Source organism: Cervus elaphus, chromosome 3 (assembly GCF_910594005.1).
Source record: "Cervus elaphus chromosome 3, mCerEla1.1, whole genome shotgun sequence".
Classification (NCBI taxonomy): Eukaryota; Metazoa; Chordata; class Mammalia; order Artiodactyla; family Cervidae; genus Cervus; species Cervus elaphus.
Window position 1 is genome coordinate 26,332,527 of NC_057817.1, and position 17,276 is coordinate 26,349,802.

At 36.8% G+C, this 17,276-nt stretch overlaps 1 protein-coding gene across 9 annotated transcripts in view; it reads left to right on the top strand.

The window, feature by feature from the left end:
* Positions 1-220: 220 nt before the first annotated feature.
* The window catches only part of LOC122680718 (cyclic AMP-dependent transcription factor ATF-7), a 93,134-nt gene continuing 76,078 nt past the window's right edge, over positions 221-17,276 (top strand). For 2 of the 9 annotated variants that reach the window (XM_043882363.1, XM_043882399.1), the window contains exons 1-2: positions 221-365; positions 15,633-15,701. In XM_043882363.1, coding sequence (XP_043738298.1) covers positions 15,654-15,701 — 48 coding nt within the window. In that variant the 5' untranslated portion in view covers positions 221-365; positions 15,633-15,653. The other 7 variants (XM_043882406.1, XM_043882372.1, XM_043882414.1 and 4 more) reach the window with 7 other exon arrangements.

The window sequence follows — 17,276 nt, forward strand, 5'->3', positions numbered from 1 at the left end:
TGAGAATACTTTGGACCTCCATTACTACAGGCACCTGTAAGCATTCCCTTTCCTTCTTTTCCCCTTACACTCCGCAGTCGAACACGTGTGAACAGCGCCTAGGGAACTCGCTCAGCCTCGCTCCCCAGCCCTGCCCACCGAAAGTCCCGCCCCTTCTTTTTCCGGAGCCCGGCCCCTCGGCTTCTTTCCGACCTGGCTCGGCGGATCTCGCCCTTCCTCCAACCCCTCTCTACATCTCGCGAGAAGTGAGAGAGCCTGGCCGGACGAGAGAAAAGTATCTGCTCCGCTGAGGGGGGAAAGAAGGAGCTGGAGATAGATTGTGGGACCGATCGCGGGCGGGCGGGAGGCGACGGAGCTACCAGAGGGTGAGTCCTGTTAACATTAACTAGACCATGTCCTGACGGGCGTCTCCCCGTCAACTCTGGTCAATCCCAGCGTCCCAGACCGGGGTCTCCCCTCCCAGTATGTGTTGGACGGGGGCGCTGAGGCGGTGGCCGGGCCCTGTCTGAGGAAGAGGGTGGGGCATGGAGTAACGCCGACCAATAAGAAAGAAGGAAGCTACGATTGGCGGCGGCGAGCACTAATGGGAGGTCATCTTTACCTTGCGGAGTGACGCCCCACTTCTCTCCCTCCTCCCGCCTCCTTCCTTTGGGGGGGGAAGGCGGGGCCAGAGGCCTGAAGTGTGGGGAGAACTTGGGGTAAGTATCCCCGGGGGGCACAGGGCGTGGCAAGGAGAGGGGAGTTGAATCCTGAGGGAATGGAAGTCTAGTGGAGCCTGGAATGGGGTGGAATGGGAGAAAGGGAAAGGGTACTAAACTGGTTGAAGACCCTGGACTTCTCCAAAGAGTGGGGTTAGAGGCTTGGCATTGGAAGAGTTAGGGGTAATAGGCAGGAGGTAGGGTTGAGTAGGTGAAAACATAGCATTTGGTTTTGCTGGGAAGATAGGGAGGAGTAAGTGGAAGTGAGAGCGTGGCATTTCGATTGAATTATAAGAAAAACTATCAGGGACAAGGTATCAGAGAGAAAGTATGGATATGAAGAAAATTAAGTGAATGAGTTTAGGAAGATTTAATAGGGGTGGGTGTAGTGGCCAAAAGGCATCACTTTGGGTAGGGTATGGGGGAATCCAGAGGGGTAGGAGAGGTATTTGGTTGGGAGACGGCTGATATGGACAGGTGTTTAGCTTAGGTATCAGAAGAAGTCTGAGAAGTGATTTTAGAGCTTTTGGTGAATACGGCATCCAGTCTGGTAACCAGCCTGCAAGAAAGCTGAGATAGTGGTAAAGAGAAAAATAAAACACTTTCATCACTTCTACTCTGATTTCCTTTCTCCGTCTCTTCCTCTTCCCGACTTCATCTGTTCCTCAGTTCAGGGATGGGGCTTGGGACTTAGGTGGCCAAGTCGAAGCCCCATGGGGAGTTATATGTTGCTCTGAATTGCTTGTTATGTTCTCTGTCTGGGGTGTTTACTACCCAGGGCACCTCCTACCCAGATCCCGCGTTGCTACTTTTCCTGACTCTAAAAGTTTGTTTTCTACTTACCAGAGGGTGTTTTAGTACCTCTGAGGGTTGTGTCATAGTAAGTGTAGTTTTGTAGGGGTACGCAGAGTTTTCTCCATAAGCTCACTTGATTCCTATGTTTAAAAACTTTGCAGTAGTGTAAGTAATTCTTGCAGAGACATCGGTCTTTATAGGTATTCTAAGCACAGAAAAATGTACTATACTGAAGTTTGTTTTGTTAATTGTTTCTTTCCCATTTGAGTTGCTAAATGGATGGTTGCAGTTGGTTTTAGCTAGCTTGTGTTTTTTTTTTGGTTTATGTTTTTTTTTAAAGTGGTGTAAATAAAATGGACACGTATTTCAGGAAAGTGAAAAATTTTCAGTTTCTTCCTTTGTGTCCAGATCAGAAAGCTAAAGATTTGTCATAATATCTTGGGGGCAAGGGTTGGGGAAATCAAACACAATTTGTACTTAAACATGGAGGATATAAGGTAAGTGGAGACTATTGCGAAATGTAACATGTCAGTAATAAAAGAAGCTAAAGAAAAGTCTGGCAGCTATACTAAGTAGTCTTACCAGTTCTTAATTCTATACAAAAAAGGGACAAGTCTTTGCCCTTTGATATTTGTTTATTATTTAATAATGAGCTAGTACAGTCAATTAATAACTTCTTTACTGTTGCATAGATTTGTCTTTTACATACCTTTTCTTCTTTTACTTTTGGAAGCAAAATGACATCTGAAATACCAGTAACGGTGTTATATGAAGAGAAACCAGAGTATGTTGCTTTGTATTAACCTTTGGTTTTCAGCGACCATTTGTCCTCCTGGCCAGGAAGTTACCCCTACAGCACATTGAGACTAATTAATTACTGTCCTTATAGCATTAATTACTTAATTGGGTTCCAGTATTTCACATTCAGAGCATTGCTATTGGATATTTGGACATTTTCACAGTTTGCCTGGCAGTAGCACAAAGAAATATCCAATGAGAGAGCGAAGTTCCTTATTGTATTCTTCCATCCTAGAATTTGTGATGGCTTTGAATTGGGCACTGTCTCATTAGTGTTACCACCTAGCAGAAGGCTAGAGAATAATAAACACTGCTCATCTTTAAACTTGTGGATCAAAGGGTACAACCTGTGATAGTTTCAGTGTTGTAACTTTTAAACATTTTTGCTTACCATGACTTTAAAATGTTAATAGATACTGTTGTATATCTCCTTTCTCTTCCCTCTCCCTTTCCTCTCCTCTCCTTTCCTTTCTCACTTGCAGCTCAAAATGAAATTTGTTTTTTCAACCAGCTCTCAAGCTGGTGCTTTAAGTCCCTGGCTCTGCCTGAACACAGCTGCTCTGAAATTCTCACAAGTTACTGTTTTGTACACGTCAAGAGTGAGTTTTCCTAGGCTGCAGTAGGAGGGAGTCAGTGATAACAGCCTCCTCCTATCCATGTCTGATGAGGAGGAACCTTTTTGAAAGGAAGTTTTAGGTGGAGCAAATAGCATTGCCATATACATGTCTAATAAAAACAGCTCTCTTTTTGAAAGAGAGTTGGCAGGCTGGCATACAATTGTCCCTTATCCCTTAATAAAGGTACTAAAGTTAAGGTGCAAGTGTTTCTTTGAGAAAAACAAATGCAGCATTCATTTAAAAAGAAAAAGCATTGTTTCTTTTGTTGTTGGTTTCTCTGATTGTGGTACTATGATTTTAGAGTTCATGGGAAAAAGTCTTCCATTTCTAGAAACATGACAAAATGATTTTTAATCTTCTCATTTTTGAATGTTGCTTTCCCCTAGCAGGCCTATTTTTAGGATCAAGTATATTCTTGAAATGTGGAAATACATCATTTTGGAATGTTTGGTGGATGGTCTTTTAACTTCTGAATGCTGTAAGGAAGCGACCCCTACTTCACAGATACCCTGTTACATTACTGGAGCTCTACTTTTAGAACATTCTTTACATTGTGGTGCTCTTTCCTCCTGCCATCTGAAGCTACAATAAATAAACCTAATTCCTTGTCAACATGGTAGCGCTTCAAATGTCTGATGACAGCTATGTCCTTTTAAAACTTCTCTCTTACTGGGGTAAATATCCATATTCTTTCAACCATTCCTTAAGTTACATTTTAAATAAAGTTCAGCCTCCTTGTCAACTTAGTTGCTTGAGTTTTTAGAATTTCTTATTTAGATTTGAATATAACCTTAGATATAATCTGATCAATACAAAGTACAGGGGCGAGTAGGGCTTCTTTTTTCACTGCACTCAATACTTCCTTTTTAAAAAAAACCCACAACATTGATTTTATTTATTTATTTGGCTGTGCAGGGTCTTAGTTGTGTGAGCTCTTAGTTGCATCATGTGGGATCTAGTTCCCTGACCAGGGATCAAACCCAGGCCCCCTGCTTTGGGAGCAAGGAGTCTTAGCCAGTGGACCACCAGGGAAGTTCCAGTACCTCTGTTCTTAAAGCCTAAGATCACATTAATTTATATAATTAATTTTTAAATTTCAGTTGAGGAATTTGCATTTATCCCTATCTATGTTTTATGTTTGAAATAAACTATAGCACTTGTGAAGAAAAAATGTACACATACATACACATGTGTATGTATATTATTGTTGTTTAGTTGCCAAGTCGTGTCCAACTCTTTTGCAACCCACATGGACTGTAGCCCACGAGGCTTCTCTGTCCATGGGATTTCCCAGGCAAGAATACTGGAGTGGGTTGTCATTTCCTTCTCCAGAGAATCTTCTGACCTAGGAATCAAACCTGTTGTTTCCTACATTGCAGGTGGATTCTTTACCACCGAGGGAAGCCCATATATATAAATACATATTTAAATTATAGTTTATTAGTGTGGTGGTCTAAATTTGTCTTGCCATGTGCTGTAGGTAAAATGGTGCTTACAAATGAGATAAAACATCAGAAGACATCTCTAGGGACTAAAGACTTTATGTTGGCAGCCAACTTTCTTGTGTGTTAATTTTAGCCTGATAGTTGAATTTATGTTTGAGCAATTTTAGCTGATAAATGCAATTTTAAAGCATCTTCCTCTTTTGGGGTTTTAATTTTTACTTTCATTTTTAGAAAATTGCAAATTCTGTATGGAAATGTTTGTGTGGAATAAAGTAGCACGCTGTTAGGGACAGAATACATTTTCCTCTGATACATTCTCATCCGTCTAAAATTGTAATTATGAATTCTCCTAGAAAGCAGAAATATGGACTTGATGACCCCTCAAAGTCCTTTCCAGCCCAAAAATTCATAAGTAGAGGCTCAGATCAAGGAACTTACTATTGAAGAATCAAGAAGAAAAATAGAATGTAAAGAAAATGAAATGGTTCTACTGACCTAGTGGGAATGGATAAACAAAAAGCAAGGAACATAAATGGCAAGAAATAGTAATTCCTTTAAGCTAAAAGCAAAACAAAAGTCATCAAAAACAAATATTTTGCATTGGGGTCATTTTATGTCTTGAAATATTTTATCATGACATTTTCTCTTCAGAATTTCCCTGGTGGACACTGTGTTGAAAGAATGTGGTTGGTTTTTTTTTTTTTTTCCTTCTGTTAAATCATAGTATTTTGTTTCCTTTGGTTCTCTAGATCCTTTTGTTGAGAAACTTAAGGGGAAAAAAAAAATCTGAATAATATATTCACTGCCTGTATACAATGAAGCAAATTTCAGTTCAGTTTTGAAAGTAAACATAAACTCCATGGCTTCCTTGGAGAGGAAGGATGAATGTTAAAATTCAGGAGAGGTTTTATGAAAAGACAAATTTACTATTCAGTTTTTAAAACTTTTTAAGCAGACATCTAGGAAAGATTCCCAACTAAACCAGAGGTGAGCTACTACAGTAGTGTCATGAAGGAAAATAAAACTCATTACAAACTCACAACTTTGTTAGCTTCTTTTCATCTTTTCGTGAACTTAATCCTAAATATTTTCATGTGTTTGAAACCTGACTGTGCAAAAAGTTTCTCTAATTCAGTACTGCATTTATCCTTAATAAATATCAATTTGTGAAAGTCTAACAAGAGCCAAGATTTAGCTTGAGAAGTTACTTTGTGAGTTTACGTCTTGGGCTTCCCTGGGAATAGTTTTGTTCTGCCATAGTCTCACCTCCTCACAAAACCCAACTTGTTTTCTTTGAGTGAAGTTATTTACTAATATCTTCTTATCTGGTCTAGTACTTCTTTCTGACCTAGCAGACAAAGAGATTTATGTTTTAAATTGGTCACATTTTATTTGGGGCTTAAAATTTACCATGTAGGAGAAATGTTACTTTTTTTCAGATTAAAAAATAGAGTATAACCATTCTTTTTGAAATAGGAGTATGCCTGCCTTTATTATAAAAACAGGATGATTTATTGAATATAACACATGATTGCTATAAATGATTTGTGTTGTCACCAAGTTTCTTGCCAGTAATGTTTATTTAAGCTTTATCAAACTTAAATAAAACCAGGATTTAACATGATTTTTCTGGTATTTCTGGTACTAATATGTCTTTTATAGCACCATTTAATTTTTTTTAAGTTTTGGTCAAGCAGTAGTTTGCTCATACTTTACATATCTATGTTAGGGACTTTTGAAAGTCATTGAACATTGCAATACCCTAGATAGGTCACTGTGTTGCCAGTATGTGGACAGTATTAGAAAATAAATTTTTTTCTTGAGAACTTTTAAGGGTCTCCATGATTATCATTGTGGGATATTATAGCTATTTCCTATCTGGGACCAAACTCACACCGGGGTTTAATATTAAAGTCTATCAGGTTTGTTGTTGTTTGCAGCCTATTTAAGTCCATGAAGATTTAAAATTTATCCTTAAGGATCAGTGTTGGCCCTTTGATTGCTGTTGCTTTGTTGTTTCAGGGAACACACTTTATCCGAAAATGAGTAGGAAAAAACCAAAACACAACACCAGATTTTTGACAGTCTACCAGTTTCCAGGAATTTTTTTACTTCTAAAATCATATTGAGGCCAAGCATAGATAGGTATAGTGTTCTCTAGTTATTTCTAACTCTGCTTCCTGCTATCACTTTAGCAAGTTGTTTCTTCTTTGTTTTTGCTTTATTAACCTTCCTGAGAATAGCTCAGAATAGTTCCTTGATTCCTCCAAAAGCCTGGAGAGGCTTTTAAAAAGTTCTAGTCTAGTAATTGCCTGTATGAAGCTGCTTCCATACAGCTTCTAAGCTTTGACCATGTGTTGCCTAACTTATGATTCAGCCTAATTCTCACTCCCATCTGTTTTCAGTCATTTGCTACAAAACTATTTGGTCTATTTAAACTGGCTCCTTTCTTTGAAACCTGTCGCTGCATGTCTGAGCCTGAAATCCAGAAATTAATTTTAACCTTCTCTTTGATCAATTCAGGGCACTCTACTGTTTATTTCTCAAACTGTGGGTCTCAAACTGCTTTTGGTCTTAGTATCCACCCCTCTATACTCTTAAAAATTATTGAGGACTCCAGAGAGCTTTTGCTTATTTACTGTATTTACCATATTAGAAATTAAAATGGAGAAAATTTTAAAATATTTTATATACTTATTTTAAAATAACAGTATAAATGTATCTATAGTTTTAAAAAGTTGGGGAGAAGAACATCAAATGTCTGGCTGATAGAAAACATCTGTATTCTTGTATCACCTTCTGCATTCAATCTGTTAACAATATGTTGTTTGGTTGAAGTATCTGAAGAAAACCTGTGCTTACACAGATATGTAATAGGAAAAGAAAAGATTCTTTCAGATAATTGTTGATAATCTTTCTTCTTTGATACTACATCAAAATCTGAAAAGTGATAGCTTCCTAAAAGTAGGCTGTTGTGTAGAATCTGATACCACATCTGTGAACTTTTAACACCCAAACTTATGTTGCCCCTTAAACAGGTCTTTTGCCCATGTATGTTCTGAATAACCATGAACCCTTTGAAAGGGTCTCAAGGATCTGTAAGGATCCCTGGAGCCCTCTTTGAGAACCAAACTTGAAAAATGCAGCTGTTTATCATGCAGGAGGAATATCCAACCATCTTAATGCTTCTCAAAGGGTGGGCTACTGACCACGTGCATCCGAATTACCTGGGGTGTTTTTTAAAAAGTGTCCATTTTGGGGCACCAAAGCCAAGAGAATCCAGGAGGCCTGGGGATCTGTATTTTTACCCTGTGCCTACATGAATATGCTAAAGATTGAGAACTATGGAGATAGCTTAATCATATTTTAAGAAAATTATTTTCTAAATGTTAAGAAGTAAAAAAAATTGGTACTTGAATAGTCATAATAAAAGTCCTTACTATCAAACACTCTGATATTTGTCATATTTGGGATATCTTAACCTTGTATTTTAATTAATAATAGTTATCATAATACCAGAAGTTGGCAAACTTAGGCCACTTGGTAAATATGTTAGGCTTTGAAGTCATGAGGTCTCTGTTGTAACTATAGCTCTGCCATTGCAACACAAAAGTAGCTAGCCAGAGACAACATGCAGAGAATGAGCATGGCTGTGTTCTCATAAAACTATCTATGGACACTAAAATTTGAATTTCATAGAATTTTCACATCACAAAATTTTCTTCCTTTGTTTTTTTTTTCAGCCATTTAAAAGTGTAAAAAGCATTCATAGCTTGTGGACCAAAAAAGACCAAGTGGCAGGCTGGGTTTGGCCCATGGGCTGGAGTTTGCCAATCCTTGACGTATACTCTAACTGGTTTATGAGTTTAAAAATTATTATGATAAAACATACTTATTGTTAAAGCCATAAACATTATTTAATTTTCCTAGACAAAAATAATGCTCCAAGAAACTGTAGTCCCTCAAATTCATGTTTCTGGACATTCATTTATATAAGAAACACTTGTGCGTAAACTTCGAAATGCACTATTCAGTTGAAGGTAGTCATACAATATGCAAGTTACTGTACAACTTTCAGGTATTACAAAAAGATACGGTGTCCATTTTCATATCTTCTTTGGGATGTGTGAGAACAGGTTACTAGGATTTAGTCCAACTTCAACTACTTGTCTCATCTTCTGCCTATTTTTTTTTTAACTCTCTTCCTCAGTTTTTCCAATTTGTTAGTTAGCCAAGTGCCTTATAAAAGGCTAATTAAGTTTATAGAAGTATACATGCTTTTTATGTAATCCTTTTGGGGCATTTGGTTTACCTGCTAATGAAATAATGTGTTAAACTATTGTTATGCTAAATAATACAGTGGAAAATGAACCCAGATTTTATGAACAGAAATTTCACTTCCTAAATAATCTACTGTCTAGTAAAACTTGAGTCTTCTATGGTGTCTGGGGTTAACATACCTTCATTATAGTCTCATATGTTTATTGGAATCTTTTCCTTAAGTCGGTGTTCTAGGTGTAATTTGAGTCACAGCAACACAGTGTCCTACTGTGTGGAGAGTAAAATGTTGAGACCGCTGCGGTGGAGCCCCGCAGTGTTGGTGCTCTTTGCTTAGCAGCAGCTAAATTATCTTAGAATCTGAAACTGGGTAACCAGAGTTATGTTCTTAGAAGAGAACTGTGTATAATTTTTTTCTTTTCAGTATCATGGGGCATAGAGCCTGTAGAGCTCTGTTTGGGTGTCTAAATGTTTTAGCTTGTTTGTAGCTCACTGAAAGACATTCGGTACCTTAATTTCAGCTCTGTTCCCTTTGTGATGAAAAGTTGGGCAATTTCTAGGTGTTTTAATATAAGTACTACTTTTTTTTTTTTTTTTTATAAGTACTACTTTTTATTGTTAGGCAGCATTCGTGGGTTTCTGAAAATGGATCCTTAAGGGTGACGAAGAAGGAATTATCTTGAAATGCTTGATTTACCCTGTGTATCAATCTGAGTTTCTACCACGTCTGTTTCTATTGATATATGATGCTGTTAGTTTATATTTTTAGAAAGCTTTTTTGGTAGTCCATTTTGAACTTAGTTGATTCTATGGTTCTGTTGCTTTGTAGTGTAGAGTGAACAACTTTGTACGATTTTTAAATACTATACTGTTAGTGATTTAGAATAGTCTAGCAGATACAAGCCTTTTTTTAAAAAACTCAGACATTTTTTAGTCATGCAAATCAGTATTCTTTTTATTATTAAGTTATATTATTATTTAACTTATTAGAAGCAATCTATGATCACTGTAGAGACTTTGGGAAACACTGCGGGTAGAAAGAAGAAAATACAATCATCTGGACTACTACTATCCAGAGATAACCATTGTTAACATTTGATGTTATTTCCCTCATCTTGTTCTGTGCTTATTATTTTGTTTGCTTTTTTATAGATTTGGAATTATGGTGCCTGTGCACGTTTGTATCCTACTTAATGTATAGCACTTAATGTATAGCATTTTCTCATGTTTTTAAATAGCTTTGAAAAATGTTATTATTAACAACTTAAATATATATATTGTAAGACAGATTTTTAATTTATATTTTTCCATCCTTTGTAAACATTTTATTTAATTCCTTTTCCTTTTTTTGTTATAAATATGACTGTGGTGAACATTTTCATATATAGGTTATCCATGTTTCTGGCTTTAGCCTCAGAATAAAGTCCCAAAAGAAGAATTATTTGTTCAAAGGATATAAAACATTTTAAGACACTTAATATAAACATTGCCAGATTGCTTTCCAGAAAGATTGTCCAAATAATGTACTCCCCAAAGTCTCATATTAAGGTTCCCTCTCTGCTGCATCCTTGATTAGCAAGCATTCTTTTATACTTGAAAATGTATCTTAAAATCTGTGGTGTAGGTTTTGTTTTCAAGGATCAATTAACTTGATGAATACCTCTCTTCTCTCCATTTTTAACACTCTAACCAAAAACTGTAGAACTTCTTCTATGTTATTTGTATGATAAGAACATAGAATTGATTGGGTGTAGTCACATAAAGTTCCTGAGGCACAAGGTAATTGTAAATATGTATTTAAAATAATGTCTTAAATATATATTGCTTTAACTACATAAATAATCTACATCGCAGTTGTCTTGTGAACCCAGCAGCTTTCTGCAAAACTTGGAAAGCTAAGTGTAAAATTTCAGCAAACTATACTAGAGTATTGACTTCAGATTAAATTAAAACATTGAACATCAACTGTGTTAAGAAAGGAAAAGCTTCCAGAAGTTTTAAACTGGATCTCTATATTCTATCCCATTGCCCTTTTGGTCACAGATAACACAGCCATTTTTATTCATGAAACTAAAGTAGTCCACTCCTTGTTACTAACACATTACCATTGCATTTCTTTTAGAGCAATTATCTGCTATTAATGTGAAATTATTTTTAACTTGCGTTTGTTTCATCTTTGTAGACTCTTAAGTAAGCCACTATGAGGGCAGATATCTTGTCTGACTCATTGTTGAATTTTGGAGCCTAGAGTGTGTTAGGCACCGAATAAAGGTGTTCAGTGAATTAATTAATTTTTTAATTTTAAAAGGAAATTTAATGATTAAATTTACTTTTTGATCCTAAAGATGAATCTTAGTTATTAGTTTCATACATCGCTTTCTCAAATATTTTACCAAGACCTAACCATCTCTTTTGTGCTCATGTATACTCTGGAATTGCTAGCAAAATAATTTGATAAATGATCTTAAGGAATAGGAGAAATAATAAGAGATCTAATATGTACACTGATCAACCTATGACTAATTGAACTTGTAAATTAAACCATCTTTCTTATCTTAACTTGGCATGTTTCATGCCAGATAATAGGATTCTTTGTTTGGCCAAACTTTAGTCAGGCTCCTGAACCTTCTTTTAGGCCCATCTCCCTTGTAAAATTGAATTTTAGCAAGAACCTTGCTAAGTCAGTTTAGCAAGAACCCCCTCCCCCTCAATATCTGTTCACGCTCATATCTGATTAGATTCTTCATCCTCTACCATCCCTCAGGTGATGTCTGATCACCCTGGCCTGTCTTCAGGAAGAATCTTGCTAGGTTAGTTTAACCAGACTCTTCCTTATCCCTTGTGTTTCCTCTTGGTAATTTTCTAGTCACTGGCCCCCACCCTATACCTTGGCTATAAATTCCCAGTCACTGATGGTGTATTCAAAACTGAGCCCAGTTATGTACTGAAGTCTCTTAGCTTCTGTTGCAATACTCCTAAATAAAATCTGTTTTTTACTGCTTTAACTACTGTCTAGTTCTGGGGTTTTTTTCACACAGATGAAAGACTCTTTTTTTGCAAAAGACTGTTGTCTTTATTTTTATGTCTACTTTGCCTGGCACTTAGTAGTTTCTTAGTAATGTTTTTGAATGAATGCATGGTAGTTAGTCTGAACTCCTTCTAGATTTTCATGAATCTTTGATGTTTATGGTGTATATGCCCTTCTCATTTTTTTGTACTTAGCAATATCTGCTTTTTGTTATTAGGAACCTAAAACAGGCCCTTGGGTGTGTTTGTACATGGCTTTTATTCCTTACCATGGCTTTTATTCTTTACCTAAAGTTGGGTCATCTTATTAACATCAGTTGGTTACTAAAGAAATGATCATATTACAACCAGTTCCAGAGAACTGACTTTCTAGACCTCAGTGACAGACTCCATCCTCATTCTATTTAAAAAAAGGATAGATATACATATATATACTTATGTATATACATTTTATATACATTTTAGGATATATTTCTGGCTCTGACAAAATTGTATAAGAAAGATTCTATTAAATAACCCCAATCATTAAAAATCATTCTCTAAACCTAGGATTTTCTTCACTTTTTTCTCTGTCAGCATTCAAATAACTTTCTCTCTTTTAAGTGAATACCAGTTTTTATCATTCGTGCATTCTGGTGAATCTGAGTGTGTGAGCCTTTTTCTTGGCCCCTAGGACAGCCCTTTTTTGCATCTTTGTTTTCCTGTTTTGAGATCTCCATTGAGAGCATTTCACTTTTCCTTGGAAATGTTTCTAAATATGTGTATCCTCTGGCTGTTATTTATTGCTTAGTTCTGTAAAATGCTTGAGTTTCATCCTGAAGAATAGATTGAGAAACAGACCACAGACTTGAGTGCCATGCCTGGACACATGATCTACTTGTCAAGCAGTACAGTTACAGATGGGCTATGAGTTAAATTCTAGTGAATGACAGCATCATCATTCAAGATTTCACCTTTTGTCTCAGTCTTTGTACTACAGAAATGTGTTGCTATTTGATTTTTGAGAAGGCATCAATTTGACCTTTCATAATTAGAGATTTAAGTATCAAAGAGGAATAAGCAATGGCATTCTTTATGTCCAGCAGTTGATACAACAGATTGGGAATGAAAGAGAAATTTTTTAAAGGATGCTAACTGGAAATTCGTTTTTAAGTGGGGAGACAGATCATTATCGTAGTTAAATATTTCATTTTTAAGAGAAATCAGTTTAAAGCTAAAAGCAAGAATGATGGAAATGAAAGAAGGCAAGAGACTGAGGGAATGAATTGTAGGGGGATTTCCCTGGCAGTCCAGTGATTAGACTCCATGCTTCCAGTGCAGGTGGCATTGGTTCGATCCCTGGTCAGGGAACTAAGATCCCATGTGTTGTGTTACAGCCAAAAAAGAAGAAGGAGAATTGTAGGTATTTAAGAGAGAAGGCCTTCTTCCTCCCATTGTGGTCTCCCTTTGGTGAAAATGGCAAAACCAAAGCCAACAAAATGGGAAGGAAGCAGGAAATCCTAGTTAGTGACTGTCAAACTTGAGTATTTAAGAGGCATGAGAATGCTTGCTTCTGTTACATTTTAATGCTTTTCCCCCAAACTTATTTTGCCCTTTTCCCCACTTTTAGAAAATCATAGTTTTTCATCTCTATTTCTTAGTAAGGGAGCCATGAAATAAAATTTGAAAACCATATATTGTGATGTGACTGTGCAAAATCAAAAATTTTGAATTCTGTGGTTTGAGGAAAACCATTCCAGTACTGTCCCATTCCTCAGCCAAGACCCTTTTTTCCCTCTAAATCGGTAGAAAACTGAGAAAACTTAGCCTCCAAAAACACAACCGAGGTAAAAAATTAGGAATCCTGCCTGGTTCTTTATGTTATATCTATTCTAGACCTTGTAGTTTGCTTCCCGGTTAAAAATATGTTAGAGGATCTTGTTGGAATAAAATTCTCATTTAGTGATTATATTAGGAAAGCAGGTTCTGGGACTAGGAAGTAGAATTATCTCTAGCACAGCAGTTGTTAGGAATTTTTCCAGAGATCAGTTGCTTTCCAGAAATGTTCTGAGTTTTCAGTCATAGTGGCATTGGTCTTTGGATGTATTTACTGTTATATATTGATATTTGTATTTATTTTTTGCACTATGATGTAGTTGTAGAAAGTGCTAAAAAATCATCATGTATTTAAAATAAACAAACAAACCAGAAAACCCCCTTGTCCTGGGGCTATGTGAAGAATAAAGCTCTCATTTTCCCAGTACCCAGTCATCAGCTTGAACTGGCCTCTCCCAGGAACAGAATTTATTGAAGCAATTTATCCTGGCTAAATGTGATATAAATCTGTGTACACCTATGTACATACAGGCTCTTTTCCATTACAGCAGTGCTGCAGCATCAGTTTCCTTCATAGTTAGACTCTGTTCCTATCACACTGAAGGATTACTAAGAAGCCCTTTCTATTTTATGGGGCACCCCACAATTTTAAACACCGATTAGTTGTGGAATTACTGATCAGACTACCAGAAATACGGGCTTCCAACCCCAGAGTGAGTCTTAACGGAGGAGGAGAGATGTTTCCACTCCCATCTGAGTTTTAAGCATGTTTTTAAGTTTCTGATTGCCAGATTCCATCTAGCACTTTAATATTTTATTTTGATGTAGACCTGACTGAGGTTAACCTGACATTTTGGTTTATCTTCAAGATAAAAATTCAGAATTTGGCTACAGTTCTGAAATCGTTTCTAGGCATATTCAGATTGTAGTTCTTCCTCTTTCATCTTCCCTTGTTCTTGTTCTTTCATACAGCTTTCTCTCTCGCAGAAGGATGTTTGAAAATGTCCTTGAGGGGTTTTATTTTAAAAGACTATTTTTGTGACCCTCCCTTTTTTCTCTTTTACTCCTTCAAAATACGGTATATCTTTCAGGAATATTTTTACTATGATTTATATTTCTAATCTATCCATCTCCATCTCTATTTTTATTCCTAGTTAGGATGTGAGAAATTTCCCCCAACACATTCGTTTGGAATTACTGTTCTTTAACAAAGAATTTTGATCAACATTTCAAGAGTTTAGCTTCAATAATTAAAAAACAGCAACAGTATAAACTCTGTTAATTCTTCAGAGAAACAGAGAGGATGGATGGTGATGCCTTTTAGTGCCATTTCTTTTATCCCCTGCAGCAGCTCACATCTGTTGGCTGCAACAGAGCAGTCCAAGAACTCTGGCCGAGAGCAGCACAAACAGCCGGAACATATTCACCCAGTAAACCCCCAAAGAGTCGACATTTGTTTTATTGCTGCTTTTAAAAACCTAGCCATAAATAGAATCAGGGGGGAAGGGCACCGATATTTCTCCATTTGCCACAGATGATTGGTGGGGGGAGAAGTAGGCTCCCCGTAGGGAGAGAAAGGTTTTATTTTTATTTTTTTTATTAATGAAAATCATTTCCCATGTAGCCCAATAGGATGGGTGCTTTGTTTTCTTTGGCAATAATCTGGGATAAACGGCCCTTGCCAGCAGTCTCATAGTTTATACACCAGGGAGCCAGATTATGGCCCTGTAAAATGGAGCACCCCTCCTATAATCCCTTAATTAATTAAATGACAAATTTTGGTCTTCTCTAGTTCAGAAATATGGCTTCCGCATCAAGCGTTCAGTGGATTTATTGACGTAGGGAACTACACTGGTTGTAATTCAACAGACTGGAGAAGTGTGTTATATTCTATAGCAGAAAGAGGGAAAATCTAGCAAAAGGTTTGAAATTCCTTGACTCTTCAGGTCTACATTTTTCTAATTAAAAGTTCAAATTGAGGCACAGTAGATCATATGCCACCTGTCTAATGGGTCTCCCCAAAGTAGCCTGTGTTTACAGCTTTGATAGACAGCATTCTTGGAACACCTGTTTCTGGGCTTGATATTTTTGAAGCACTTTTTTTTTTTTAAACTCCAGCGTATTTAACATAACTTTTCCCCCTACCTCCCCCTCCTCAGCTCCGCTCTGCTCTATGAAATATGGGAGACGACAGACCGTTTGTGTGCAATGCCCCGGGCTGTGGACAGGTACGTTTACAATATACTTTATTGTGAATGTCTCGTTGTGAATCAAAGTGGCTGTTTTATCACTAAGGCAAAGAGTTTAAAGCCGGTGTTTTACGTGATCACTGGAGGTAATCAGATCAGAGGATTTGCAGTGTGTAAATCCAGGTTATGAGGAAGTGTAGGCACTCTACTGTAATGAAATCTGCCTTGCTCTCTTTCATATTGTTATTCTACTGGTGTTTGTCTCCCAGCACACTGTGTTTAGGAATACATGTTGCTCTTGCACCCTTTCTGAAGCCGTTTATATAAATACAAAGCAAGTTTAGAAATATCTTCTCTTCAGCCTTCATGAATATAAAAGTCTGTTCAACATATTTGGATAAGTAGCTGAAAATGCACCCATTCATTGTGAACCTCTATTTGGCAGAGCCTATTTTGGATTTTGTAAATAAGAAAAAAAGAAGTTTCTTTTGATTATTGACCCAGAAAATCATTGTTAGCAGCTAAGGCAAATACCTGTCCAGGAAAGACAAATTCAACATAGAACCCAAGCTCTCACAGCAATATATAAACACAGGATTTCTCAGCCATTTTCCCTGTCTGATGCTGTTAGATGCCTCCTGTGTGTTAGCTGCCATGTCATGGTTTATATGAATATCATTATGTATCAAATAGTTTTTCATCATGTACTTTTTAAATAATTTTGTTGAAACTGCCTTTTTTTTTTTTTCATTTTTTTATTCAATACCTTCTTAACTCTTACTCCTGGACCCTCCCCTTCTGCCATGTTCCATAAAAGATGAAGAAAGGAATACAAAGAAAGTCTTATCAAGAAAGTTTTATTTCCCTCATGAGTTGATTTTCTGGAGCCTGAAGGGTTGAATTTCTGTTCCATTAGGAATATGTCCAGAGTTTCCTGGTAGCTCAGATTGTAAAGAATCTGCCTGCAATGAAGGAGACCTAGGTTCAGTCCCTGGGTCGGGAAGATCCCCTGGAGAAGGAAATGGCAACCCACTCCAGTATTCTTGCCCGGAGAATTCCATGGACAGAGGAGCCTGGTGGTCTACAGTTCACAGGGTCACAGAGTCAGACACGACTGAGCGACTAACACACATACACAGGAACAGGTCGTGTGATTGTCCAGTGACACTTACAGGTAGTATGTGAGATTGCAGACCAGTTCTATTAAACATTGTAAATACTTAGAGAAGTATAAAAAGAAAAGAGTAAGTTCCAGAGATTCCTAAGAATTAGAATTTGAGAGGGGGACGGGGTGGGTTGGTAACAAGAAATAGTCAGAAGGGCGATTCCAGATTCAAATAAATGCTAAACATTTCATAAAAGACTAAGAAAAACCAATATATTCTGAGTATTTATCATTGTAAGGTTTATATATGTATATAATTTTTTTTTCAATAGAAGCCACTTGGAAAATTAAATTTATTTCACCTTTCAGATGGCTTATTGAAGTACACACCTGAATCTGATTTATCCAAATTTTTGTGTGTGAATTTGTTGATAATTGTACTTACTGTGACTCCCATAATTGATACCTGGTACCTTTTTTTTACAGTACTTATCTCACTTACTTTAAAA